Raw genomic sequence first — 27,884 nt, forward strand, 5'->3', positions numbered from 1 at the left:
GTCTCTTCTTTAGTTCTAGACTATTAGTGGGGGAAACATTACACATCCGTGAGAGCTAAACTTAGGTCAAAATATGAACTTCCTTTACTATTCTCCACTGTGTTTTGTCCCCCAGAGCCAGATAGCGTAGCAAGGCTATTCTGCAGCACATGTGAGTGTGTGAATCAGCTGTTACTAATTAACGTTAATTCTATGAGTAACCTGATGGCAGACTAAAACTAAACATGTCTGTTGTAGGATTTGTGTGCTCTGTGCAAGCTGTTTCTACCACAGACTGTATATAAGAAAGTCTGTACTCAAAGATCTTTTGTGAGGACAGAAGCTCCACTCTGTAACCTCTGAACAACCGCGAGTGTTTCTGACTTCCAACAACTCCAACAGAGTGATACGTCTTCTCTCTAGCTGATCAGGTCGTTCACATCCTTCCAGTTAAACTTCATTCATTTCATAGATACAACTTAAAAATTAAAGGTAGAACCCCGTGAACCTTTTGTTTTTAGTTAAATGTAGTTCTGTGCAGGGCAAAGGCAAGGCACACTTGTATTGAATACAAGCCTCCTGGGTGAGGTGGTACAAGCATAGTGCCACCACAGCAAAAATCAGCTGGCAGAGAGTGACATTTTGAGTGCTGGCACTGTAAAAGCACATGATGAAAAAAAATCACAGCACAGCTCACAAATGTGGGAACAAGACACATATAACGTACCTTTGACACTGAAGTCAGGGCCCTCAGATAGATGGACAGGAGGGTTAGTGTTGGTGACAGAGGGGAGGTGGTGGAAGCGTGAGGCTGACCGGGTTGGCTGCACTGTCAGCATTTTAATGCGGAAATTGACTTGACATTCAAGTTGCCATTGCAGCCTGACTTTAGCTTTCTCCTGCCTAAACCGAAACCTGCTTCAGCCGGCTGTCGGTGACCGTCGCTTTACAAAACCGCTGGTTAGTGGACAACAAGGAGGTCAGACAACAGAGAGAAATCATAGACTTACTGGACTGGGCGGTGCGAGCCTCCATGGGCTGAGTGTAGACGCCTAAACCCATCTCAGAGCGGGCTGCCAGGGAGAAGCGGTACAAGGTGTCAGGCTTTAGACCCTCCACAGCATAGGAACCGGCTGGGTTGAAGGTCACATGTATCTGGAGGGTTTCACATTAAAGAGAAAGATGCCACTCAATTAAAGTCAAGCACAGTTACATAAGTCTTTTCCTGTGTTGAGCCACTGGGGTAGTTGTATCGTTAAAGCCTCGACTGTTGTCTCTCCTTCCTACTTGGCTACAAAGTAGAGAATGCAGCCAAATGTGAACAACTTGTTCTTTACAACCGGAGCAGTAGTCCGGCAGATGTAAACGAAGGGCCGCAACACAGAGAGACAGAGCAGAACAGCTTTGCTGTCTGTTACTATAGTGAATCTTTCTCATCACTGAAGAGTTGCAGTGCTACAATAACATTGCTTCAGCCAAGGCTTCCCATTCAGAGAAATTACATCATAAAGAGAAAACTAGGTCATACAGTAGTTATAACTTCACGCTCTTGTTCTAACCTTGTTCTCTGAGTTGGCCTCCCAGTACTGCAGCTCATACTTAGTGATGGGGTCCTGTACGGGCCACAGCCATGTTAGCATTATGCGGCTGTCCAGCTCGGCTTCAGCCTCAAAGCTGGACGGCTGGGCAGGGACTGGGTACACAGGGGTGAGAGGACAGAGGTTGAAGAATTAAAGAACAAAAAAGGCACATTACTCAAGCTTAATGTTCTCCACAGTGTCAGCAGCAATAACCTCCTCCAAAACAATGAGTGTGTGGGACGGCGTCTGCATGGCAATAGCCTTATGAGCCCTTTCACACGAGCTGTAGGTACACACATGTAGCATTATTGCGTTAATTGTAATTAATCAATTTTACAATTTTGGGGAAAAAAAGGCAAAAGAAAAATGAATTCAATGTTGTCTCAATTATGAAGGTTGCTACAGAGTTCTTGACTTTGACTTTAATATTTCATACACACTACAAATAAAATGTGTATTGAACTACTAACTACACAACTAAACTACTAAACAAATAAATGAATTAATAATGAATCAATAATGAATAACTGGGGACACTGAATATAACGTCTAGAGCAGCTGGAATCAGTGTATGATCGCCTTGATGTTGACCAATGACTTTTAATGTTCAACAGCTGAGAGTTTAAGAAGCACCAGGGATGATTGTGAAGCAATTCAATATTAATTCTAATTTTAGTGGAGACGCTTATCATCTTCTCAACTCCCTCTCAGCTGGTGTGAAGTTGTTGTGGAAGCTTTTAACAGACCTTGGTCAATTCAGAGTGTCTTTTCAAAGTCTCTTTTCTTTCAGCAGTTGCTGGAGGCCGGCATGGTCTTTGTGGTTTTATAGACTTCTGCCCAGGGGTCCAATGTCACTGGCGCGAAACGCTAACCACTCTCATCAATAAAACTCTTTGGTATCATTCTTTTCTTTTTATGGAATAAGAATTAAAATAGAAGATAGTGGCCATAAAAAAGGGGGATGGAGGTCCTAAATTTAACAGTTTGTCCCCAAGTATTCTTCCTTGAGTTTCTGATTGTCTGTCTTTAGCCAGAAATCAGAATGTAGAGTCAAATAAAATACGTAAGCTAACTATACATACCTAACTTAAGCTGCTACCTTCTCTTGTATTATATGTCAGCATAATTGGTGGTGGTTACACAACCGGCACAAGCAAAATGGAAAATTGCACATGAACATATACACGTTACTTAACACAGAGAAAATCACAGTGGTTTGCTGCTCACCTCCCTGCTGGGTTTTGACTTGCAGGATGTCAGAAGGTGGCCCGTCTCCTACCGAGGTGAAGCCCAGCACCCTGAGGCTGTATGTGATATCAGGAGTCAGGCCTGAGATGGTAGTCAGACTGCTGTCATCGGTGTTGTGTTTCTGCCAAGCGCTGAGCGGAGCCGTCATGTCTGAGCTGTAGTAGACCCGGTAGCCCCTGATTTGCCCGTTGGGCTCCTCTGGCGATTCCCACTGTACCAGCATTGTGCTGGCACTCAGCATGCGCGCTTGGACGTGCAGAGGTGGCGAGGAGGGGGCCTGTTCACCGGTGCGCGTCTCCACAGGGTCGCTGTGCGGCCCACGGCCAATGTTGTTGACAGCCATGACGCGAAACTCATACTCGGAGTAGGGGCTAAGTCCACCAATGCTGTATCGGGTCGTGGCCACACCTTCCACTTCCTGGAAGCCATTGTCTGAGGACTTGGCTCTGTACTGGATCATGTAGTAGGAGACGGGTTCTGGGTTTCCAGAGTCCCAGGTGAGAGTCACACTGGTAGCTGTGGTCTCGGTCACAATGAGGGAGGTGGGGGGCTTTGGCAAGGCTGAGGAGAGAGAGCCGGGGTATTAGCTTTGATATCAAGAATGGACTTTTGTTATGTGTGGCTAATTTGAGAGAAATTGGATGTCTGACGCATTTGATACCATGATTCTCAAAATATAGGCACAATACAGCTAAAATCATCTCTCATTGCAAAAGAAGGCATGGCTGATCATGTAATACTCTGATCTGTAACTCGTAGCACTGAAATGATTGTTTCATAAGCTAATCCTTATAGTGCTGTCAGCAGCCATTATTCCCAAATGAATAGAAAAGCTAGACTGAAATCCCAATTTTGTGTTTTATAACCGGCCTGGTCACAACTGACAATTCAAGAAAATTGCAAGAGTGGTTCCCGTTGTGACTGTATAACGAATACAAACAAAACAGAGTGTCTTCATAATGGCTTCCTTGAAGACGGGGGTTTGTATTGCTGTGGTCCTTCTAAATCACTGCGTATCGATCACTTGAGTGGAAATTGAGATCAATAGAGAGGAAAGATTATAAGAGAGGCTGCGAAAGGTAGACAACACACTTGCATAGTTACATACACACAGGTGGGTAAAGCCACATTCACACTTAGATACAGAAAGAAAGGATTCAACATACACAAAGAAAGAAACACAAAGCAGCCCTGACATTAACGGTCATTGACATAAAGACTTCAAACAACAAAAGTCTTTCATTTTAAACTCAAAAGTATCAACAAAATACTGGCCAAAGGCGGCACAAGGACAGCGATGATTTGAAAGTAGTTTTTTCCTTTGAAAGTAGTTTTTTCTTCTTTTATAATATTTCATCATCAGATCAGTGGGTGACTCAAATGAACAGCAAAAGCAACACAGTTTGTCACAGCAACAACATCCCACATGAATACAGCAGCAGACAGAACCACGAGTCTGAACCCTTACCTTTGACAGTGACCTGAGCGGTGGCTTCGATCATGCCCAGAGAGGAGATGGCCACACAGGTGTAGTTGGCCGACTCACGGATGTTGGTGACCTCCAGCACGTTGCGTCCCAAAGGCATCTCTTCCTCCTTGGTCAGCTCCAGCTGACCCATCGTCCACTTAACGTAGGGCATCGGCGAGCCCACTGCCACACACGTCAGGTTGACGCTGCCGCCGGGCATCACCTCTTGATTGGTGGGTGGAATTGAGAATCTGGGTGGAACTCTGCGCACTGAAGGGAGGAAGAGAGGCAGAAAATGGTGAATAGGTAGGATAATGTCAGAGAAATATGAAGGTTTTATGATATTTCATGAATGGTTTTGCCCCGTGACAAGGCTAAAAGCTAACTCAGGAAAGCTAAATGGAATGGAGGGCTGATCGCTTTTGTCCAAATGTGCAGGCAAGCACAATGGGAATAATAGGTCTGTTACAAAATGGCCCTCGAAATTCACAGTAAAACTTTCAGGGGGTGTTTTATCCTCTAGCCTACAAAAGGGGATATAATCAAAAAATAGCCCTGAGACTACGTCTGTCCCTCTTTTGTCAGGGTGTCAAATGGTAGCGAGAGTTGCATCATTGAGAGACCCCGTGGAGATGGCATTGTTTGATTTCTCCTCCCGCTCCCTCTCCTCCGGCTCCTGCTCAGCCCGTCTTTCTCCCTCTCTTTGTGCAGTTCTGATATGCAGATAGGCTGACATTAAAAAGGGTTCCCATGGAGACTAGAAGGGCCCGTTGATGTCGCCAGGGACAAGGCAAACACCGATGCAGCAGCTCCATGCAATACTGAAAAGCTGGCCCAGAATAAGCAGGCCGCCAGCATTTACATATGACTTGTTTTCTGTCAAAATAAAGATACACAAGAAATTCCCGCCATATTAACACCCTTCAACAAACTTATCCGCTTGATATGGCAAAGAAAACTTAACTTCAGAGTGTTAGCTAAACATCCATCAGTGTCAGACCTGTTAAACTCATGAGATGACGAACATTTTCAGAGTAAGTGCTGAATGTAGGAAGGAGGAGCTCTGACTTCTTCAACCTTGATTATGGAGAAAGTGAAGCCAAGCCAAACCTTTAGCTCCTGTCGTGAGGACCCATTATTGCTATCCCACGACTGCTGGTCGCATGTATTCAAAACACTACAGCATGAAACCGTCCCTGCTGAATTTATACTGCCTGTTTCCCCTAATGGACTACAACATCTCTGTGTCTCACTGAAAGAAAAAAAAGAACCCTTGACTGTAATTGCTCTTTTGCACCGGTCTCCATGAAAATGGATTTTCAAATGTGAGCCTCCCTCCACTTTTCCATTGCCTGCCCCCCCTCCCTCCCTCCCTCCCTCCCTCACAATCTAATTTGAACCAGAACGTTGTTATAGCTGTGCTTGTTATTCTCCTCATTATATGGTGAAATGGAAAAAACACAAAATCACTTTTTGAGATTCTAGTCAGGAGAACGCTGGATCTCTGGACTGGACCATAATAAGGGGGACCTGGTTCTCTTTCTTTGGAATATTCCCAAAAATAATTGAGGTGCCGTATATAGCTATACCTGCTGCTACTTTTTTAATCAATACAGTCATGTGGGCTTAAACTACTTGGCTCAATATCTCATAAAAATAATAATATCCCAATTCTTTAGTTGTGTTTGTTTCATACCAATAACCTGATAAATCAAAACATTGCAGTTTGTTCTAACCTTTTCAGAGGGTGTGTGGCAAACAAAAAAATCAATTCAACACTGGGAACAGTTAAGAGGTCAGCAAAGGTCTAGGACAGAGTAATGATGACCGTTTCATATTAATAATAAGATTAAAGTTTACAAAATAACTCAATGCACAAGAGGGCACAGCTTTAGTGAGTTTCTACATTATAAAGGAAGGTTTCATGCAGGAAAAGAGTGACACACATAACAGTCCAGAAAGATTTACATCAGCCGTGACATCTGCTTTCCGAGGTTCACGGGCATAAGGCTGATTTTTACATGAAAGCACGGGACAGGCGTAGTGGTGTTACCAGCCTGGGAACAGGACGGGGACGACATTCCCAAGCAACACATGCACGGGAGCTGAGGAAAGATACTGGACGAGTACGCTGGGAGAGGAAGATGAAGGAAGGACTTGGTCCAATTTTCTCATATATTTTGACTGAACATCTGATTTCCAGTATTAACTTGGAGTATTTAGAGGAAAGAAAGTGTTAGTATTCCACTCATGTTGGTAACCACCTGTTTCTTCTCACGCAACTGTAACATTCTCCAAGTGCTGCTAATTTTCACAAGATATGTGTATAAAAAGAGAAACCTGAGAGGAGCAGTCCTAATGTAAGACCATTAAGCTCAAAGTGTCTGTTATTCTTTCACGATTCCATAGACTAAACAGTGCTGAGAGCAGTCAGTCAATGGGGCCTGTGTATATTGAACACTTAATGTTGTGAATAATTCATGGCGTGCGGTTAAGTTTGGAGAGGTGCTGTGGAACAAAATGACTAGAGGGCAGGTAATTGTTATCGATTCCCCTGAAGCCTCTCTCCTGTTGAGAGCGGCGTGGAGAGACGGGCTCCGGGACTCTATCAAAACCACAAAATAAGCCCCGTCTCCACTCTGCATGCCTGCTTGCTGGATACCTATAAATTTAACTGCCTTGACAAAGTGCCCAAGGATAGCAGAACCTGTCCAGTCAATCAATATGTGAGCAAACTGGCACAGAGTCAGCGGGCTCCCAGGCTTCCTGGCAGCAGCACTGGGCTATGCTGCTGCCATAATGGCTGATCATCCCCCCTGTCAGCACACTGCCAGCTCATTCTTAAATATTCTATAGGTCAGCTCTTTGAGCGGCAGTGTTTTTGCAGATGGTACAAGTGACGAGATAATTTCCAAAACATTAACTCCTCTCTCTTGGACAATGTCATTGTCACCATCCATTAACTCTAAAACAGAGGTTCAGTCAATAAATGTGTGGACAACATAATAAACGTATGAATAACTTGTTTGCTGCAGGGCCTCCTAATGAAACATCACACGAAGACGAGCTGGATGTCCGTCTTCTCACTAGGCTAACATGTGCCTCCTATCACATCCTTTAGATTCTGAGTAGAGGATGCCCATGGCTGTAAAATAGACATAATCCCCTGAGAATGGCTTTGTCAGATGTGATACCCATGTCCCTCAGTCGGAGAGGAGGGGTGTTGCTGCCTAAATACCTCACAAATCTGGTTGCCACCTGAATACCGGTGTAATCCATCACACACCTCTGATGGGCCCACAGAGGCGGGTGTAAAGTCTGAAGGTGAAAGGAGTTGTAGTTTTTGGTGGATGTGGTTGACATTAACCATATGGGTGCGGTTGGGAAGAATGCCCGCTACATTACAAAACAGAGGTCTAATAATGGCTTAAGCAAACTTCACGGGGACTCCTTGTGTGTCTTGGCAAGGAGACTAGAAACACGGTTTGGGGGAGTGGCGCTGGAAGTCATGCAAGAACTATTCAGGGATTCATGCAGTCAAGAATAGACAAAACGACACATTTACATTGGATGGATCAGGGAGAGCTATAATTAAAATGTGGGTTTTTCAGGGAAGGGATATCTGTGTCTTCATCAGAGGGTGTAAAAAGGATGGTTTACCTCACCTACAATCTGTATCAAATTGAAGGGAGGGGATTAAAAGTGAAAATGACCAACCTTCACGCTGATCTGTTTGTGGATGAAGTGATTTGATGAGAGGTGAGCGATGGAATGAAAAGACGGAGAGGAAGACAACACAGTGAAACAGAACAGTGTTTCCGCAGACACAGTGGAGGTTAGTGACATGGTACAGATATAATGCATACATACAGTGACGCGGAGGGAAACTCACTCGTACAAATGATTTAAAATGATCTTCGTCATTTGGTCTTGCAATTATTAAACTGCAGTGACACATCTATAATTTTAAATCAAAATCAAACAGATTAGGTGTAAAACATTTAAAGAAATATGACTTTGGTTTGACACACTGTGACATTATTGTGCAGTCAAATCTATTTGACTTCTTATCATTAACGATAGACTGAAAGGACATTTCTGATCTCAAGAGTACTCGCTGGTGTAAAGGACACTAGATGTGCTCCTGTCCCCACTCGTTTTCTTCATAAAATTGACCTGAATTGATCGTTCGGTAAGTTACCCTCCGTGACACACAGACACACACACACATTGAACAGTATGAAGATATTTTGGTTAGAGAAAAGCCAGACTGCAGCACTTTATCCTCTGTGACATATTGACGTTTCACATGGATATATGAAGGAGTGCCGGCAGACAGAAGCTGACATCCCTCCGCCATTGAGGGATAAACACTTGACAAACGAGCGCTCATGCACAATCACAGGACGCTCGGGATTCTGCCCACGTTGATGCCTTCTACCTTTAGAGGAGGGTCACCAAAAGTGACCCACAGCAAACAAGGTGCACACCTGAACACATACACACACACACACACACACACACACACTCTTAATGTATGATAAGTGGAAGGACATAAATAGATGCACAGAGAGGAAAGGAAAAAATCCATGAGCAGAGAAATATGAGGACACTGTTCTCTGGTGGCTCTAACATGTCAAGAAAAAGGTGTTGACAGTGGTGCTGGCAGTATGTTTGTGTACCTGCAGACAGGAATTGGATCAGGTCGCTACGGTGCGTGGAAAAAAACAGAAACACTTTCGCAGACACAAAACACTAACCCATAACAAGCCATTTAATGCAAGTCTGACAGGTGTGTGTGTGTGTGTGTGTGGGTATGTGGGTATGGGGGCGGGTGTTGGAGGGGGTTGATCGAGAATAACACCACAAATCGTTGTCCCTTGGTGATCTTTTTATGTCACCTTCAAATAGGTGTTGTTACGTTACTGACCATTTCAAGGCTACAAATGACTCTTCTAATCAGGAAGGATTGAATTCTTATCAGCCGCTGAATTTAATCACGTGATAGAGTCTCATTATTTCCTCAAAAGTTCAAAAAATGTAATTGAAAAGCTGTAAATATTAGTAATAAATTGCAATATTTTGAACATCACAAAGGATTGAGAATTGTAACATTGTATTCATTTATAACTTAATTTGTTCGTTATTCAAAGTATCATTTGAACTGTAAAAACAGTTTTGAAAGTGTGTTGTAAGTCCCTAAATCTCCCCTCTAGTGTCTGGAAATAAAAAAGAAACAAACATAGAACAACAGGAAAGGAAGAGAGGCATGTCAGAGGCCACTTGTCTTGAGTCCCTCAAGTTTTAAACCCAATCAAGCAGCCCTGTGATTGCACCGCCCCGGGTCTCGTCTGCTCATTCTTGGAGCGGTAACAAAGAGGGGGTGAAAACATGGCTAGAGCCTTTGTTCTCCATTCCAGACAGGTACACTTTTAAAAGGTTACGGTTGGTTTGATTTCTATCTCTCCACTAGTGTCGTGAGGCTGGCGGAAAAGTTAGTGTCGGGGCCAACGGGTTGACAGCTACCTGGGTGGTGTTACAGACAAGCTGGGCCTGGGGCCCCTGCTGGCGCCACGCCACACAACTACTGTAATTACCTCTGAGGGGGAAAAAAAGCTGCGTTTGCACCTGTGACAGACATGCCCTGATTAATAGACGAGACTTGGGTCCCTTCCTCGCCTTTGCTGTTTGGCTGACTCCCTCCCCCTGTCAGGATTTACTTTAAGATCTAAACCTTCTGAAGCCCACAGTGCTTATTTAATCTGTAAATTTGATGCCGCTGTGGTCCTTGAGGATGGCTTTACATCTGATTCCTGTAATCCAGGAGGATGTTCTGACTGTTGGAAAAAACACTTTTCGAGACGGCGAGAGACGGCTGAGCGAGACCCACAGACTCGCAGTGTGACGGCGAGCACGGCAGACCTCACACGGCGTGTGCTCGGAGGCAAGGCAGGAGAGCGCACGGCCAAATCCAATTCAATATTGTGAAACAATAAAGAACGTTTTGAGAACGCGATCTGACTGTGTGCTGGCGTCATTGTGCCCACCGCGGTAACAAGCGATGTCACACCTCCCAATAAAAGAAAAATACTGATTTTAAACATTATTAGAGAACATTTTAGTGATTAGAAAATAGTTTAATGATTTCCCAAGCAGTGGTTTGTAATGTTTTTGCCTTCAGTAGAAGGGAAACACTAATGTACTTATATTATCTTGATGGATTAAAAGTACTGTATATGCTTTTAACACAATTATGAAGTGTGTCTCTTTCTTACCCTGACACTTTCACTCCCTCCCTCCCTTCTCCACCCACACTAACAACTGGAGCAGCTATTCTGTTTCATGTACATCAGACATGGTGGTGCTATCCGCAGGGGCTGACCTAGACTACTCTCTCTCCTATACCAGCTCTTTCCAGGATGGGTACAATGCTGCCCTCGCCCTGCATTAGTCTGCTCACGGAGACACCACAGCAAAAACAAACACTGAAACTCCAGACCCCTCCATGCCTTTAGGAGCTCTGGGTTGTGCGGGGGGGAATAATGGAGCCTTTCGATACAGTCAAAATAAAAAAGAAAGGAGGTCTGGCACGGCTTTCAATGCAAGCAGAGGAAATGGCTTCAATGCAGCTGTTTTCACAGAAGCTGCACCTGGTCGAATTCGCAGACAAACAGGAGGTTGAGGTTAGTTCATCGGTATGAGACAAATGGCAAGGCAAGCATAATGGTTAGAGAAGTGGTTGAAGAGAAGAAAAATAGAGAAACAGTGGCATAAATGTGGTCATCAAATGAGGAAATTACACGACGATCAAAGATGTTTCCCACAGGTGTTTTCACTTACTCTGCTCAGGTTGAAGGTGGACAGAATATGCTGAAAATTACACCAATTAGAATTACAGAATAGGAGTAATTCGTCCCACCCTGACAGGTGCAACCAAGCTACTAGGAGAGTGAAAAAGATGGTCATCGCTCGCACACTCCTACATTCTCCTGAGAGGAGTTCTAAGCATGCACAGTAACTGAAATGTCCTGTGTGGCTCTACCATTGGATGCATTGTGTCACAGAAAGGGCAGAAAGAGATATAAAGATGCACTTCCGCTGGTGAGCGAATGAAACAGACAAGTGTTTAAAGGGGTTCATGACTGTTTGTGGTTTGCAAATGCTCTGAGACAACAGAAATGACAGATTCATTGAAGAATTGAGGGAGACGTTTGACTTTACCTCGTACGTAGAGATTGGCAGGAGCGGAGTAACGGGTCCCAGCGCTGTTCATGGCGACGCATTCATATTTCCCTTGGTCCGACTCCTCGCTGATCTCAATTTGCAGAGCTCCTGCGTAGAGGATTAACAAATTCAGCCGCCTAGACAGTTGTGGAATATAACATGTAATTTGGCATGAAACCACAGCAGATATCTGTACAGTGACTCGCTAGAGAGCCTGTAGTCAACTAGTCTCACCCAGCTCATGCGTAATTAAGTGCCTCGGACATGGGCGCAGTTTTGTCAAGAAAATGCTCGCAACAACATAAGCGTTGAGCTAATTTGGCAGTTTTAATAGAATACTAGCCTCGTCGTGTTAAGGAGAAGAAAAAAAGACCGTGACTGAGGGTCAATTAAACATCTGAATAACATGTCACAACCATCCAAGTCTGATTAGGCCTTCTGGTTATGGAAATATTTGATAAGCCAAAGTGTTTTGTGTCATGGAGGGATATCAACAGATTTTAGGACGAAGCTAACCTGCAGAATAACCACAAGCAAAAGCAGAAGAATGGACAATATCTAATGGTAATATCTGAAGAACGAATCAATATCAACAACTGTGCAATAATCTGTGTTTTACACAGTGTTAACCAAAGGATTTGGTTAAAATACATTTAAATGTAAACAGATTTAATCAAAATGAGTGAGTAAAAGGTAAACTGATGACGTAACTGTTCGTCCAAGCCATTATTTTCTTGATGGCTTACGATCATGCTGCAAAGCACCCGCCAGTAACTTTTCTTCAATCTTTGTTGAGTACGCATTTAGCTGTAAGGTCATGATTGTGTTCTTTCATTACCAACTATTTCACCATGTCTCACCGCAGCCCTCAGGGGAAACGCTCTTTTGCCAGATGGCTCAGATTAGTATTCACAGTCCCAAGAAGCTGTAGTCATCAGATAGAAGGCTAACATGTTGATCTAACAAAGCATGAAAGCCCAAGAGACCTGTCGTTGTGTGCTCATTTTGACAACCCATGTCCTTGCAAATGGCTTGACAGATGAGACAAGTTGTAATTGTTAACAGCAAAAAAAAAAAAAAACTTACCTGCATCCCACAATTTAAAACATACATGTTTAAAAACAAAACTACTTCTCTCAGCAGTACATATGTATGTCACAAGCGAGTGATAACATTTATCATGTCTCCAAAACAGCATGGTACTAGCATGAAAGGCAGCCAGCCACCATGCAGTTTGAAACTGACAAAAATACTCAGCATAAGATGATGTCAGGATACATTTTTTTTTTCACATCATGCAGTATGAGATGAATGCAACAAACAGGTTCACCGCCAACCTAAGGGGACTCGAATCGAGACGAGGCCCAAAAAAAGAAAGTGAAACAGGGCGGGGCAGTAACATGTGATTAAATCACCTCAGATCTCATGACAACATATCTCTCCAAGGTGTTTGCTCTGCACGCTGAGCTCATCGCTGTCTGATTCAGCACTGACATGCGCCTGCATACTAATGCCGGTGTCACCAATCTGCCAATCTGCCCGTTCTCCCATGGGAGGAAACAGTGTGACTACTACAGGAATGTAGAAGGTTACTGCTATGGCAGTTGTCAGAGTTGCAGCACTAAAGTCCCTTCAAATGCTTCCAACTACTCAAACACTGGTGGATCTTCTGCAAGCTCATTTCACTGTTTGCAAGTGCAGAAGCTACATGAGGGGCCACAGAGGCAGCCATGAGGCCGCCTTAATTCCTAAAGAGTTAAACGTCTACTTGAATATGGGTTGTATTAGGAGCCAAGGACGCACAGACAGTGAGACAGACTGCTGGTAAATGCAAATGTATTCAGCTTGCCCCAGACGTCCAGCATTTACAGCACTGTTGAGTGGAAATCCTGCTTTCACTCAGGGGAAAAGCACATGATTACCATAAAAAGGAGTTTGAAGCTTCCACCTTAACAATCTCAATCAGGCCTTCTGTTCCCATGCTGGGGAGTAATGCTGCATAGGCTGTATGCAAATGCAGCCATTTCAGTTTGCATTGAGGCTGCATAGAGGAGGCAGGTAGATCCTCTCGTGGCCACAGTGGCCTTTAGTTTAAAAAGCAACTCCTCACCCCTTTTTAGCTGAAAAGCCAGACGAGAGGCTGAAGCCAAGAGATGTTTCTGTGTAAGTGCAGGTGTGTGTGTGTGTGTGTGTGTGTGTGTGTGTGTGTGTGTGTTCATAAATGTGGCTCATTTCTAACAGTCTAGGAGGACTCTTGAAAAAGCCAATTTACAAGATAACACCTTGGACTTGCTTTTGCATTTCCATTCTCCTGACGTGTGGGTTGGGGATCATTTGTTTGTTAGGGAGCAGACAGCAGACAGGACATGTTGGGAGGAGACGAGGGGGAGGTGGAAGAGGGTGAGTTGTCTCTGACACCACAGATGAACCGGGTGATGTGGCGTTTTGGGGGAGATGCAGGGATCTGATGTGAATGTGAGGGAATGGTGTGGACGTGACATTTTCCAACACACTTTATCATCCTTACCTCTAATTGGTGTACCACCTAGGTGGGAGTAATTTTGATGCAAACAGGGTTGAGAGATCAGTTAGTAATCCACTTATAGTGGGAGAGAAAAACATGGCTTCTGACAGGCCACAGTTAATAAACAAACAAAAAAAACGGATACAGAGTAGAAGCCACTTGAATGCAATGTGCCGAAGTTCAATGTACTTAATTAATGCTATGAAGCAAGTATACACTGTGGACTGTACTTGTTGTCTGTAAATAACCACAGCCCACGGCAAACATTTTGAAATATAATCCTGCTACTTTTGTATTTGCTGACAACAGCTACAGCCACATTTTTGTCACATTAACATAGTATGCAATTTAAGCAAATTCTTTTATTGAGCGTTCTAATTTAAGATGGCATTACTCTTTGTACAGAGTGCATTTGTGCAGAAAGCAGTTAGTAAAATGGGCAAGAGAAAATTAATGAAAGTCATACACAAAAAAAATAGAATGATGCACAGCAGAAAGTATTCAGGTCAGAGGTATTAAATTAAAGTTAGTATCTCTACAGAGTGAATGAGTTGGATGGTGTGAATAGATAGACCAAATGTGTCGTCGTGCTCACTAAAAATCTAGCAAGTCTAATGCAATAGGAGGAACTGGGTCTCTGCCTTTTCTGTTAAACTGTGGCAGAAAATTAATGTGCTTTTTTTCCACCATCGCAAAATTGGCCTCATTTCAGGTCATGTGCAGTAAATGTAAATCATGATACGGCAGCAGATGTCAAGAAAAGGGTGGTGGATAAAAAGAATTGTTAGTCTGAGGGCATTATATACCAGCATATTTACAGCCACTATTTCTATTTGTGAGAAAGAAAGCTAATTAAAAGTTTGTTGCTAGAAGAAATAAATAAATAAATTTAAAAATCATATTTTTAGGCACAGTTTTATCCATGTTATAAAAACATCATCGAGTCGTGTTATTATTTATTTGTGAGAAATCTGTATCTCATTTAGGGTGTTCTTGTTGCAGGGCCGCATTTTTAATAGTGCAACATGGATAGTCCAAGTGAACATGCTCCAGTGACCTCTATTCGGCTTCCACTGGGCAGCTCAAGTGCCAGGCCTTTTTCTGGAGTCGCTCTCATCTTTAATCTTCCGATGCCTCAGACCTGCAGCCTGGCCCGACACTGTAAGTGAGGCAGATTTAGTACGGAGTCACAAATCTGGTCAAAAGCCACTAATCTTTCCACCTTGCACCTTTCCCATCTAATCCAGGTCAGGCAAGCACTGTCTATTTATCAAGTGGACTGCTACTGTGAACAAAGAGCACCTCATACATATTTTATTTTTTGCAAAGTTTGAATCCATGCTAATGCATCATCGGCTGGCCTCATTGTCACCCAGCTGCATGTTTAAAAGGGGATTAAGGATTATTTAATGTGGTGAAAATTCTCTTTCTGAATTTTGGACGGTTACGCATCACTGTCAAAAATTGTGGGAACTTCATTCCGACTTCTGTGTAACTTTAGAAGTGGCTGCAGCTGTGAGGAGTAAGAACTCAGCTAACCAGTCAAGGTGACAAACTTTGAGTCAAACTTTCATGTCCTTTGTGATGAAAGAGAATGTATGAAGTCCTACATGACACCGAAGGCCTTTAGTGTTTTCACATCCTCATGTCTCCTGCCTTTGCTACATTTACATTATCAGTATGTCATGTAGAGTAACACCTTGAAGAAATTAAATCAGATCAAATCCAATTGTACCTGAACGAAGCTGTTTAATGCGTCCGTTGCTGCTGCTGATGTCCACAGGAAGCATGTCCTTGAACCATGTTATCTCTGGGTCCGGGTTTCCGCTGGCAGCACACAGCATGGTGGCAGTTCTGGTCTTTTCAACCACCTTCAGCTGGGGACCCATATCGATGGTGGGGAAGCCATGGGGGACCTGGTTCTCTGGAAATTTGCATAGGCAAATTTTTAGTATATTCAAAGCCACACGGAGCAATAAATTAGGTGGGAAAAAAACAACAGGAGGAAAAAACGTGTTTACGAAAAGATTGTGACAGAGTATAGAGCTCCCAATTGCTGCGAGAGGCATTGAGTGCATGAAAGCTGTTGAGCTGGCAAGGACAGAGAAGAGAATGAAAGAGAGCAAATACATTTCAGGTGTTACAGGCCAAACAGTAATCAGAAAGTGCACACACACACACACACACACAATTTGTGCAAGAGCAGAGTATACTACAGCGGAATTGAAAATCTGGTATGATTTGGATTTCAAATTTGGTTGAATAGAAATAGCTCTGATTGATTATCATAGCAGGCGTATTACCCGGCACAGGGAGTCTCAGGTTTAGACAGAGGAAGGATTGCAATCTGTCTTTGGGCATCCATGCATAAATGATCCGCCTTAGGCTTAGCAAGCTAAACAAACCTATTTGAATAATCCAACTCATCATAATGAGTGTAACAGCATATCCATGACAACACCTAAAGTAAAATCCTTAAAGCACAATTTGTTACTCTAAGGTGAAAAGGCTGCTCTCAAATATATACTGACGTCACATCATAAGATTAACAAAATAAGGACAATATAAAGTCGCTACGTTACAAAATAAACCACCCAAACCATTTACCTGTTTTGTAATGGTTTTGCGATCCACGTTTGGAATCTTTGATGAAATATAAAACTGTCACTGACATGGCCTAATTGTGCTGCAGATCCTGAATCAGACCCACTTCCCACCTGCCCTCCTAATAAACCCTAATTTAACCTCTGGACAGCGTTAATAAAGAGGAAACACGATGGCCCTCGAGAGGTCTTATTATCAGCTTGCTCTTAAACTTGTAATCTCTTTTATCTTTTCCCCTCATATGTAGATGTGTCCCTGGGGCCAAAGTGCTAAAATGGAATCCTTCCAACAGTGCTAATGATTGTTACTCCTGTCTTTGGTTCATGAGAAGATATCTAACAGCAGGTTAACACTAAGCAAACGATTGTTGGTCTGCAGGGATGAAGATTAATACCAGACCAGAGATTTGGCTTTAGAGGGAAGTTGAGGACATAGTGTTCAGAACAGGATTACCGTAACACAAAGTAAAAGTGAATGGTCCACTAAAAGATTAACTAATTATTACAATGTATTCCAGAGAATTTGTGTTATGATAGGTGAGGAGAACAAAAACAAGGCGTCTTGGCGCACGGTATTTAATCTCAAACTACCGCCCCGGACTGGTCAACCATGTAAGACTGTGATTGCAAAAGTGTGCTTGTACGAGAGAGAGAGAGAGAGAGAGAGAGAGAGAGAGAGAGAGAGCATTTTCTGCAAACTTCCCTAATTGATTAAGACATGAACAGTTTGTTGTTCACTCTATAGACTCAGACACAAAACAGATATCTTGTGATACACTGTCCACTGTGAGCTGTGTGACAATAAGTACAAGGTTGCCTCATATCAGTCATCAGCTGTGACAAGAACAATATGCAGTACAATCTCTCTATGGAGGAATACCTAATAGGCATGTGGTGGCAAGAAGTGATTCTCCAAATGCACCGTTGAACTACATTTACTCCACTCAAAGTATTGTTGCCGCAATTGGTCTACCCTTTTAAGCAGACATTAATAACATGGACATATGTTTTGATTGTCTCTAAGATTACATTAGCAAGAAGGCCGTCTACTTTAAGATGGAGCCGAAGGGAGGCACTGAATAGGATTTTTCCACTTCACTTAGCTTGTCTGAGTCAGAAATCCATATGTAAACTTATATTGCCGGAGCATGAATCGGTGCATGGGTGTTGTACTTTGTTCTGATCCCCAGTAGAGCAGTTGTTCCTGCTTTCACCCTTGTGTTTGGCTTGGAGCCTGGATCGTCTCCAATTCAGATGTAGTTGACAGATCTCTGCATGGCCCCTGCTCTTTGTGGTGAGGCTTACTTCCTGCCTAACGATAGAGGATTTGTTCTCAGACATCCCAACCGAAATCGGGATACCTCTACAAAACAGACAACCACAGCACATTGAAATAATACTGTACAATGTGTCATTGCATGAATACCGGTAACAGTAGCACTCAGTGTTCCTTTGTGGTTTGCTCTCTCTAACCTTCAAAGAGACAGAGAAGGGAAAAGGTAGGGAGGGATGTACACTTGTAGATACACAGCATAAAGCTGAAGCTGCAGTCATTTTCTAAATGAAGGTTTATTTAGAAGAAACACACATTTAAAATGGACAGTTTGCTATTGTCCTTGCCTCCTTACAGAGGCTGCCTGTTAGCTACAGAATTGAATTTAAAATCCTGATTTGTGTTCATAAGGAATTAAATGTCTTTTAAACGTCAGACCTGAGATCCAGGACTAAGTGTTATGGGAACAGGGCCTTCTCTATCACTTCCCCAAAACTAAGAAATTCTCTTCCGCCCTACAATCCGAGTCGAGAGTCATCTTAACACACACTTTTACTCATCAGCTTTTAACTGTGCCTAAATTAACATTGCTCCATAAGACTCTGTCGGTCTGTGACTTCAACACACCGATTCCAAATGTCCGTGTGTTCCTATTGTACATGCAACACATGGTTGGGCCCCCAAAATCCCTCCACCACTCAGCCAGAAAATGATGAAGCTTCCCTCTAGGTCTAGTACAACGTAACTATATGGTGGCAACCAATCGATTCAATGAGGCATGACACTGATCCTGTCAATCACACCAAGCAGTTACCCCAGGGATATTACTGAGGAGGATTGAGAAGTCTGTCATTCCATATTTTAAGGTGAACTTCCAAAGATTTGTTCTATTTCATCCAAAATATACCTGCAGCAACTTCAAGATTTGTAAAATTTCCCACAGAAGGAAGTGTCTTGCCATACCAGGGAGCAAAGCTATATATACTATAGTGCTTTGTGGAGCTACGCTTTTCACTGAAGAAACGTGAATATCAGCATTTACCAAACGCTCTTGTATTAATTCCTGTAGAATATTTATGATTTGGATTATTGGCAAAGGTTCCTGGGTTGTGAGAAATGCAAATTATTGGTAAAACAGGGTGAAAGACGCCAGAGGAGGTGTGAAATGATATACATACAGTATGTAGGAGGCAGAGCGTTGCTTAACTTCCATGTTGTTTCCATAGTTTGTATTGTTATGAGCAAGAGATATCAAAGATTAGTTACTCTTGAAAAAGCGTAACCACATGGAATACAGCCAATTAAAACTGTTAACACAAAGGACAACAACTCCCATGGCATGTTTAAACCATGTTAAAAGAAAAGATAATTAATGTCTGTAATATTAAGATTTGAGCAGGACCTAGAACGGTCAGTTTTTAGGTTTTGCCACTTAAGATAAGGGGTAAAGCTTCACTTTATTTATGTTCCATTATGCTATTGTGCTCTCAAGGGCCAGGCTGCAGAATGAAGCTGATTGAGTCTTTGACATGCAGGGCCCTCAGATCTTTAACACGCTGCCTCAGGAGCCTATCGCTGTGATTCTACTCTTAAAAAGCACATTCTGTTATATACACTATGTCACATTATATGATTATACTTTTTAAATGTCATGGAAGACTTAGTTAAGTTTTATCAACCTTAAAATAATCATAAATAACTTTGTAATGTTGGAAAAGCTCTTTTAAAAGGTTTAACAGTTCATTTGGTTAGAATGTTAACAAAGTGCTCAGAATGAAAAGGTCAAGTTTCTTTAATAGTTGTAACATCTTGCAGCTCGTATCTAATATAGCTTTCTAAAGTTGTCTTTAGGTAAAAAAAAAAAAGAAAACAAGAATAAATGAAAGTGTTATCTATACACATACTTATAACAGATGTTGTCAAGCTGATGAGCTCTGGCTGTCTTTTCCTTCTGCTGCGGTTGGCATTGTCTGCCAACTTGTCATCCAGGGAAGACAAAGACACACCTTTGTTCAGTCTTGTTTAATTTGAAAGGAGGGGAAATATGAAGAGGATCCAATAAATTAGTGCAGGCAATGCAGGTTGATGTTTTCTAATAAAAAAAGGCCCTGGCAGGAAAACACAAGTTAGGCAAAAAAAATGATGCGATAATGTCCCGCAGACGATCCACAGAGACTGATTTATAGCTGTATGCACATTTATACGACTGCTGGTGTGTCTGAGTCACTCTACAATTATTCTGCCAACCAGTCATGTTGCAGTTAACATCCGTGTCTGTCCAAAATGTCATCATGTCCTCATTTCATCCAATTCAACATTTGTGTGAAATCGTCTAAATTAGCATATACATTCTTCAAAAATTTGTTTTTGAAGAATGAACCTCCAGGTGTTCTTGATACATCAACAGAAAGGGAACGAATGGACGTGTGTACGTACATGCAGACGGACGGCGGACAACACATTGCCTTCAGGGAGGCATAGAAATTCCAATGTGAACTCCATTATTCATTCTGCTTGTATGCAAACCTAACAAGTGGAAATTGTGCAGTGTTTCCCATACATTGATGAGAAAAAAACAAAAAAAACCTGTCATCCAAATCATTGTACTGCTGCTGATATGATATATTGTAGTCGTCCAATCTGTCTTAGAGCAGTAGTATTCATTGTGATGCAGTTGTTGGAACAAAAAGTAGTAGAAACGCCCTGGATTTGCAAATGAGTGAGGCCAGAGGCTGATATGCGTCAGATATAAATCCAGGTACGCATGAACTGGTTCCGTCATGATGTGGTAAAACAAGGAACATTGTTTCTTCAACAGCTGTTTATCCCGCACAGAGGCGTACTGCAAATGGAGCAGCTCAGCAGATGAAGTTGTTTACAGTGGGTATAGCTGTACGGTGGAAAGGAGGGCAGGAGGGGAAGGTTTTCTGTGGTTTTCTGGAGTATACTCAATTAGGATAGCAGTGGGGGCCTTGCCCATACACAAAAGGCATTGGGAAACATTAGCGATATCATTTGTAAAGAGAAAATTACAAATAAGGTAATTAGTTAAATTAAGAAAACATGATACAGTAATCATGAACTACTGTGTAAGGAGGTGTGCCTCTGCTGCAGTAACAGCCACAGGCAGGTGAGGTAAGATTCAGATGAGAGAGGAGGGAGGAAAGAAAGTAAAGAGGAGAGGGGAGCGGGGGACAAGGGGGAGGGGGCAGGGAGGAGGGGTGCATGCCAACCTCCTGCCAGCTCCAATTACCAGTGTGAGTGGAGCGTGGCAGCTAGGGCGATGGGTCTAATCAGAGCCCTGCTGAAAGAGACCCGTCCCTGTCCTCCCGTCCCACTGGGAGGCTGCTGGAGCTCAATCCCACACTGACATCAGCTCGCGTTTTTCCCTCAACCCAAACATACTCATCTCAATGGGGGAAAACACTCCAGACACCCCAGTTCCTCCTTAACAGGGGAGTCCCGACACAGTGGCACAGGATACAACAGTGCTGCTTGAAAAAAAAAAAAGAAGCTCCTGCCTCATTTCCTTTTCAGTATTTCCTAGTCTCCTTCCTACTTACACTCTCATGTGCTGCTATGAATGTTTAAAGGGAGAGTTACACCAGACTAAAGTCCCTTCAGAGAACATGCAGTCATGAAACGTACGGTGAGGAGTATTCATGCAAAAACACTGCTACAACATGGAACAGGAGTTGTGTGCATACTTACAAGCTGCCCATAACACCTTGCCTCATTCTGTATCAATAATTAATCTAATTCAGCATCAACGTGCGCTATCAAAACTGAAGGTGATAGGGCGAGCCTTGCTTAAGTTCCTCAGCTTATACGTCTGCGCTGATCTCAATTCGAGCAAGAAAATAAAAGGCCTTATGATCTCCACGTGTGCCTTTTGCCAAGTGATGGATGACAACAATTAAAGGTGATGTCTCCTTTGATAGTGCGAACCAAAGGACCACAGTGACAGCAACACAGCTACTTGCCTCATGAAATATTACTGCTCTAACATCGACCCTTTTAAACATACATCAGTGCACTTGTCTTTATAGGTAGAAAAAAGGGCTTCTATGCCTGTGTGTGGGATTAAGCTCTTAACTGATGGCTACTGTAAATGTTTGAAAGAGGTTATATTTGTTGGAAAACTACGAAGATTACAGTCTCAGTGTTTCCTGTGTTTACACGATAAAGCCGTTTTTATTCACCTTTCTGCTAGCCCAACCTGTGAGGAAAAGTAAATGTAGTACAAAAAGTGTTGTCTGCGTCTCAGCTGGTCTTGAGTCAATATGGCAGTGAAAAGCAGACGAGCCAGTGTGCAGAAACAAAGCACATGGCCTGCGGCTGTTTCTAGCCAAGAACATCGTTGAGACAGACATTTGCATCTGCCGGAGACACAGAAGTGTGTGAGGCGTGTCAAAGGCAGCAGGAGGTGCAAACGGAGAGCCAACAGTTCAACTGAAAGAGCTCCATGAATAGTTGGATCGCTAATGGTGCTCAAAACATTCAGTAAGTTCATTTGGAAAATGTAAAAAATGTGATTTATGACTAGCTGCACAGTGGCGCACTGTTTCTGGGTTCAGACCTGCCGACATGCTTTCTGTCTGGAGTCTGCCTTTGTGGGCTTCTCAATACATGACACGCCTACGGGCTGTGATTCACTGTAGGGGTGTCTATGTGTCAGCCCTGTGATTGACTGGCAACCTGTCCAGAGTGTAGCCCACCTCTGGCCCCAATGGCAGCCGAGACCGGCTCCAGCTCCCTGCGACCTTCGAGGGAAAAACGGTGATGGATGGATGCATGAGGAACACAAAGGTGGTGGTGGTGGTATCACACGAGATAACAGCCTTTCCATTTGCGGGCAAGAATACATCATTTCAGCTATTGCTAATTAACGTTTCCTGTGTTTCGGTCAACTCTCACCGTGTATGTGTCTAGTATAGTAGTACTTGCAGGTGTTTCTTTCTGAAATCCTGTGACATTCAGGCAGCGACTAATAAGGCCCACAGAATAAGGCGGACACACTCGACTGGTATTCATGTAATTGCCTCTGTGCTTTTGACTTGCAAAACATCGGAGGTGCAAGGAGTTTTCTCACATGTTCTGCCATGAAGGGCATGTCTGCAGAATACTAGCTGGCAGAGCTCCCACTGCAGAGGTCTCCTCAGAAGAGGTGACACGGCACACCCCGACATCAAAGACCCGGCGAGGAGGCCATTGATGTAATACTGTTGTAATGACACGAAAATGGTAAAAAAATAAAAGTACAAATGTACAATGTCCACTGAAATGAGCATTGAAATACGTCTTAACGTCTTGTCACGCCTGTTGTCTCTGGCACGCGATCTCTTTGACCAGGTGTTATGGCAGTTGCTATGGAGATAGTAGTGCACCAAACAAATATTGCTCAGGATGAATGAACCGCACGCACAGACACACCTGCACCCAACGGACCGTGACAGAAACACAGCCATAACAAAAGCACGGTTAATGCCATTGTTAGCGCTCTCAGTGCTACATACTGGTGATTTGCATCGCGGCGCGGTTATCCAGCTGTTTATCTGAGTGTACTTGGAGTAAAAAAGACTAATGCATGCCGTGACCTTTGAAATAATACACTTTTTTGTCTGGCAGAGCAGAACATTTGGCCTTACTTCCTCGCCTACAGGCAGATAATCAATAACAGTCATCTAATTCCCCGCAAACTCCTTTCTTTCCTTCCTTCCCTCCCTCTCTTTTTATCATCTCCCTCTCTCCACTTTCCAATTCATGTCTACTTGTCCTTTTTTCTCCTATCTGATATCATACTTGCACTGTTGTCAGTATGATCTACAGCCCTTCCAGATGCCCTCCGCCTGTTATTTATGCTGCGGCGCACCAGTTAGTACATAACCGTGGCCTTCGACCATTACTGCAACCCGAGGGTGGTCTTCTGAATTCACATGGTTATGCTGACCAAGTCACCTTGTGGGACAAGCACTGCTGCACAGAATCACATCCCCCATTAACTACGCTGTATGAGTAGCACAGCTGTAGGCTTTCCTTCCGAGATTACAGCTCTACTTCTTGCCTTGTGGTCATACCAACAGGAGTTTGATTAAAGACCTTTCAGATTATAGTATTACGGAGTACACGGTTTGTGGTTTGCTACGTGTTTTAATGACACTGCCTCCCAACGTGGAAAACCCAAGAACTCATGGTAAATGTCTGTGGTAATACGATGTGGCTAATAAGACAGGCTATTCCTCCAGGTGTCTCGGGGGAGAAAAGAACAAGGACAGGACCAAAAATCAGGAAGCGTGACGGTTAATGAAATCGGTCTACAAAAGGAAGCAGAACGGCGGTTTGCAAATAAATGAATTAATTGATCCTCTCCACAATTCAAATTAATCATCGGCAGAGCTTTATTGTGACATGTTTAGTGTAATTACAGCAGATAGGGTTGGCTTTTATGAGTTCTGAGAACGGCAGTGGATGTAGTGGAATGTGGCAGGTTCTGTTAATTAAATCCTCACTGACTGGCCTCCTGTGACAGCCTTTACTTATTCTCCCGGTCTGAGATAATGAACAACACACAGAGCCTGTGAGTCAACGTCGACAGCTTCAACTTTGTTGTGGTTTGCAGAACTGATGGGTGTTCAGAAATATCACACTGTGGCGTGACCTATTAACTGCTCAACTTAAAAGAGGCAAATGCAATAATGTCATCTGTGCTGGCCAACAAAGAGGCCACAGAAGCATGTCTTTGGTGGCTGCTGCTATTCTGTGGTTATAGTGAATTAGCTTGCAGGCTGCTTTAGGAGATCTACATATTATCAGGTTTAAAGTAAAACCAAATATCTAAGGCTTATATTTCAATGACCATTCATTTCTTTTATTCCAATAGGTACAATCTTGGTTCTAACCTCACCACAATTCCATCAAATATGAGAGGAACAAGTAAGTGCATCAAACTACTTGGTGAACATGCCCTCCCACTGTGAGTGTTAAGGAGGGCAGTTCCGAATCCCTGCTCAGTCAACCTCCCCTTGCAAAAAAAAAAAAAGGTCAAAAATATTGATGCTGATGTAATGCATGCAAAATCAACAGTGCCTTTGACAGCTGTAGGCAGACCGATCAACTACAACCTTGGAAAAAGAAAAACACAGCTCAGCAGCTTAGAGAAAATGGGACTATGCCTCTTAAACATGAGGAAAATGTCAAGCTTAAGGCCAAGCTATAAGGCTGATAGTGAGACAAGCTGTTCTCCACAGCCTTCTATGGCCCAGTGGGTAAGCCAAGGGGGCCTGGTGTGTAAATGTGTGAGGAAAAAAGGGGTCAGGGTGAAAGGACTCCCATTAGCCAGCTCATTGAGTGTAGGTATTAGAACCCCCCTGACATGCAGTGGGCCCATCCATCCATGGCCAGTCAGGGCCTGGGGAGCCGTTTGCTCACTGGCCTGCGGAGCTTTAAGGTGGACCTTCCTCTTTACCTGCTGGGGTTTAGACGCAGGCCGTCATTGTTAACAAATAAAAGAATGTCAGACGGGGCTTTTTCTTGCGAGCACTGTGTGTTGTTTTTACTTTATTATTCCCATAGAGAGACAGAAACTTGTGCAGCAATACCATGCGGCAAACATAACATAATAGAAAGTCTAACAATAAATAGTTATCTATCACATTTTGCTGAGATCGTATCAGTGATGTGTTACCGTGGTCATTTTTGAAATGATGTGTTGTACTAAGGGTGGAAACGCTATTAATAATGAATGCGCTTCAACACAACACCATCAACTGCTGTGGCCTGAAATGACCATAGTTGTAAATCAATTGGCAGGGCTTTCTTATAAAACTATTTAATTTAGATGAATTGTCTTCCGGGATTTCTGCTTTTCCTGGCGTGTTGTCTAATCTTTTCGGATGATTCATGACAATCTTCTATCCAACCAAAACAATATGCAATACACTATGAGCTAGGGCTAATAATATGAAGCAATTGTTAGAAATCTATTAAATCAAAAGTTATTATACTCTTGGGTCTACCACAAAAGTAATTTCTTCTACCGAGCTCTGTGCATTTTTTATTGAAATTTGTCATTTCAGCCCACTTCTGATTTACATTGTTATGGTTTTCCTGTGCCGTGAGGAGGGAATTAAATGTGATAGACCTATTAACAACTGTTGGGTTACAGAAAATGCAGAACAGTTACAAGGGTGGGGGGGAGGTTGAACCACGGCGAGGCATAAAACACTTTTAGCTAAAGTAAGAAAAACAGCACGAAGTAATGAAGGAATTGATTTGATACAAACCTACACTGTAACTGTCTGCAGGCACTGAGTGCTCAGGTGGAAGTATGAGTTTGACTTGCATCTGACCCTTGAAATATCAATTTGATTCGGGAGCACATTTGTGAGTGACAGTTTCCATCGCCCGATGCGTTCATTCGGTGAGACTGCATATATTTCTGGAAAAATAATATTGGATCTTCACATGTAGATGCTTGCTGCTGGCCTCTTGTCTGGTTCAGAGTGAAACCAATAAAAACAACGCCAGGGCTCAGATAATCACCAGCAAGTGTATGCAAACGTGGGGACGAACACAAAAAGGAATCAATCCCGGGAAAAACTGCCCGTAACACCCTAATGGAGGAAGCAGAGCATCACTCTGTACACGATACACGCATGGTGAAACAACTATTGATAATCACATCGGTCATGCTCTCACAAACAAGTCTTCAGTGAAATCTGTAATTGAATAATGAAAGCCTGTTTCAGCTGTTTGTGGCAGATATTTAACAGCAGATGTCAATTGACGGATATCCCTGTCTGTTCCAGACGATGCGCAGACATTAAAGGACGCGTATGTCTTGTCACATCTCCAATATCTTCTGAAGCCCCGAGACAAAATCCAGATAAGGAGTTGTACATGTCCTGACGATCGACAGTGGCCATGACTTCCCATTTTTAAACAGTGACAGGTTGCAGCTCTGCTCTGAATAAAATGACAGCAGAAGTAACAACGGACACATCAACCGGAACAACCATGCAACACGAGGTGAGCTGTTCCCTTTTCTCCACCGGGATCTATTTCACACAGGTGTTACTATTATATTGTCCACCCACCCTGTGTGTGGGACTTTACACTAGAGACAACAAAGATAACTTTGACTACACATAATTAGTTCCTCATCGTTGATGCCTTTCCCAAAAGACTGGAGTTGACATCCTCATCAATGCAGCAGATGATACTTCATCTGCATTCATTTAGCAATTTTCGTTTCTTAGAGTTTAAGCAAACGTGTTCTTTGCGGTAAAAGTGAGAAGCTCTGACACTTTAAAACAGTCTTTGAACACCCCTGACCCTCTTAAAATGGGATAAGTACGTCCCAGCATTTACTTAACACCTTTCAGGATGTTGAGTTTCGCCAGAGTGGTTGAAGTTATGGGATAAATTAGAGAAATGTAAATCCGCTCCGCGAGTCATTAGGACAGCCTGCAGATGTGTTTTGAGGCTTTAATACCAAATTACATGCTTTGAACAATTCAGAAAGCGGTAGGAAGCAGGCAAAGCTGTCATGATCAAGTGACTTTGAAAGAGCCGCTCTAATTCACTACCAGCGCAGAAAAACAAAAACACAAAAACACATGGACTCTTACATGTTGAAGTTATCCCTAACTAAAGGTCTGGCTCTCTTGGTTCTACCAAGCACTTTTTAAATGTTATTTTAACTCATTGACCTCTTTCTCTCTCCCTCTATCCCTTCAGGCAATAGACATGATCAGCACTGACGCCACAGACAAACCAGACGCCGCGGTCTTTACAGACACAGCTTGCCAAAAGCATTGAGCAATTGATGGACAAGTACAAATGTATAAAATGTTGCCTCAAAGCAAGAACAACTCCATCCAGATGTCTAGGCTACATAGAAAACGGAAACTTTAGTCCGGTGTCAAACACGGGACGGGTCAATTAACCAGCTAAGTTTGGCTAGTAACCAAAAAATGTAAGTTAA

At 43.0% G+C, this 27,884-nt stretch overlaps 1 protein-coding gene across 1 annotated transcript in view; it reads right to left on the reverse strand.

Annotated features, from left to right (window-relative positions):
* LOC306705901 (receptor-type tyrosine-protein phosphatase F) overlaps positions 1-27,884 on the reverse strand; it is a 116,778-nt gene that overhangs the window by 53,769 nt on the left and 35,125 nt on the right. Inside the window, exons 5-10 of the mRNA XM_079172777.1 lie at positions 15,759-15,947; positions 11,497-11,607; positions 4,276-4,545; positions 2,787-3,368; positions 1,539-1,672; positions 990-1,134 (exon numbers count right to left, since the gene is read on the reverse strand). Of these exons, the coding sequence (XP_079028903.1) occupies positions 990-1,134; positions 1,539-1,672; positions 2,787-3,368; positions 4,276-4,545; positions 11,497-11,607; positions 15,759-15,947 (1,431 nt within the window). The remainder of the gene's footprint in view (positions 1-989; positions 1,135-1,538; positions 1,673-2,786; positions 3,369-4,275; positions 4,546-11,496; positions 11,608-15,758; positions 15,948-27,884) is intronic.

This window comes from Pholis gunnellus, assembly GCF_910591455.1.
Source record: "Pholis gunnellus genome assembly, chromosome: 14".
Taxonomy (NCBI): domain Eukaryota; kingdom Metazoa; phylum Chordata; class Actinopteri; order Perciformes; family Pholidae; genus Pholis; species Pholis gunnellus.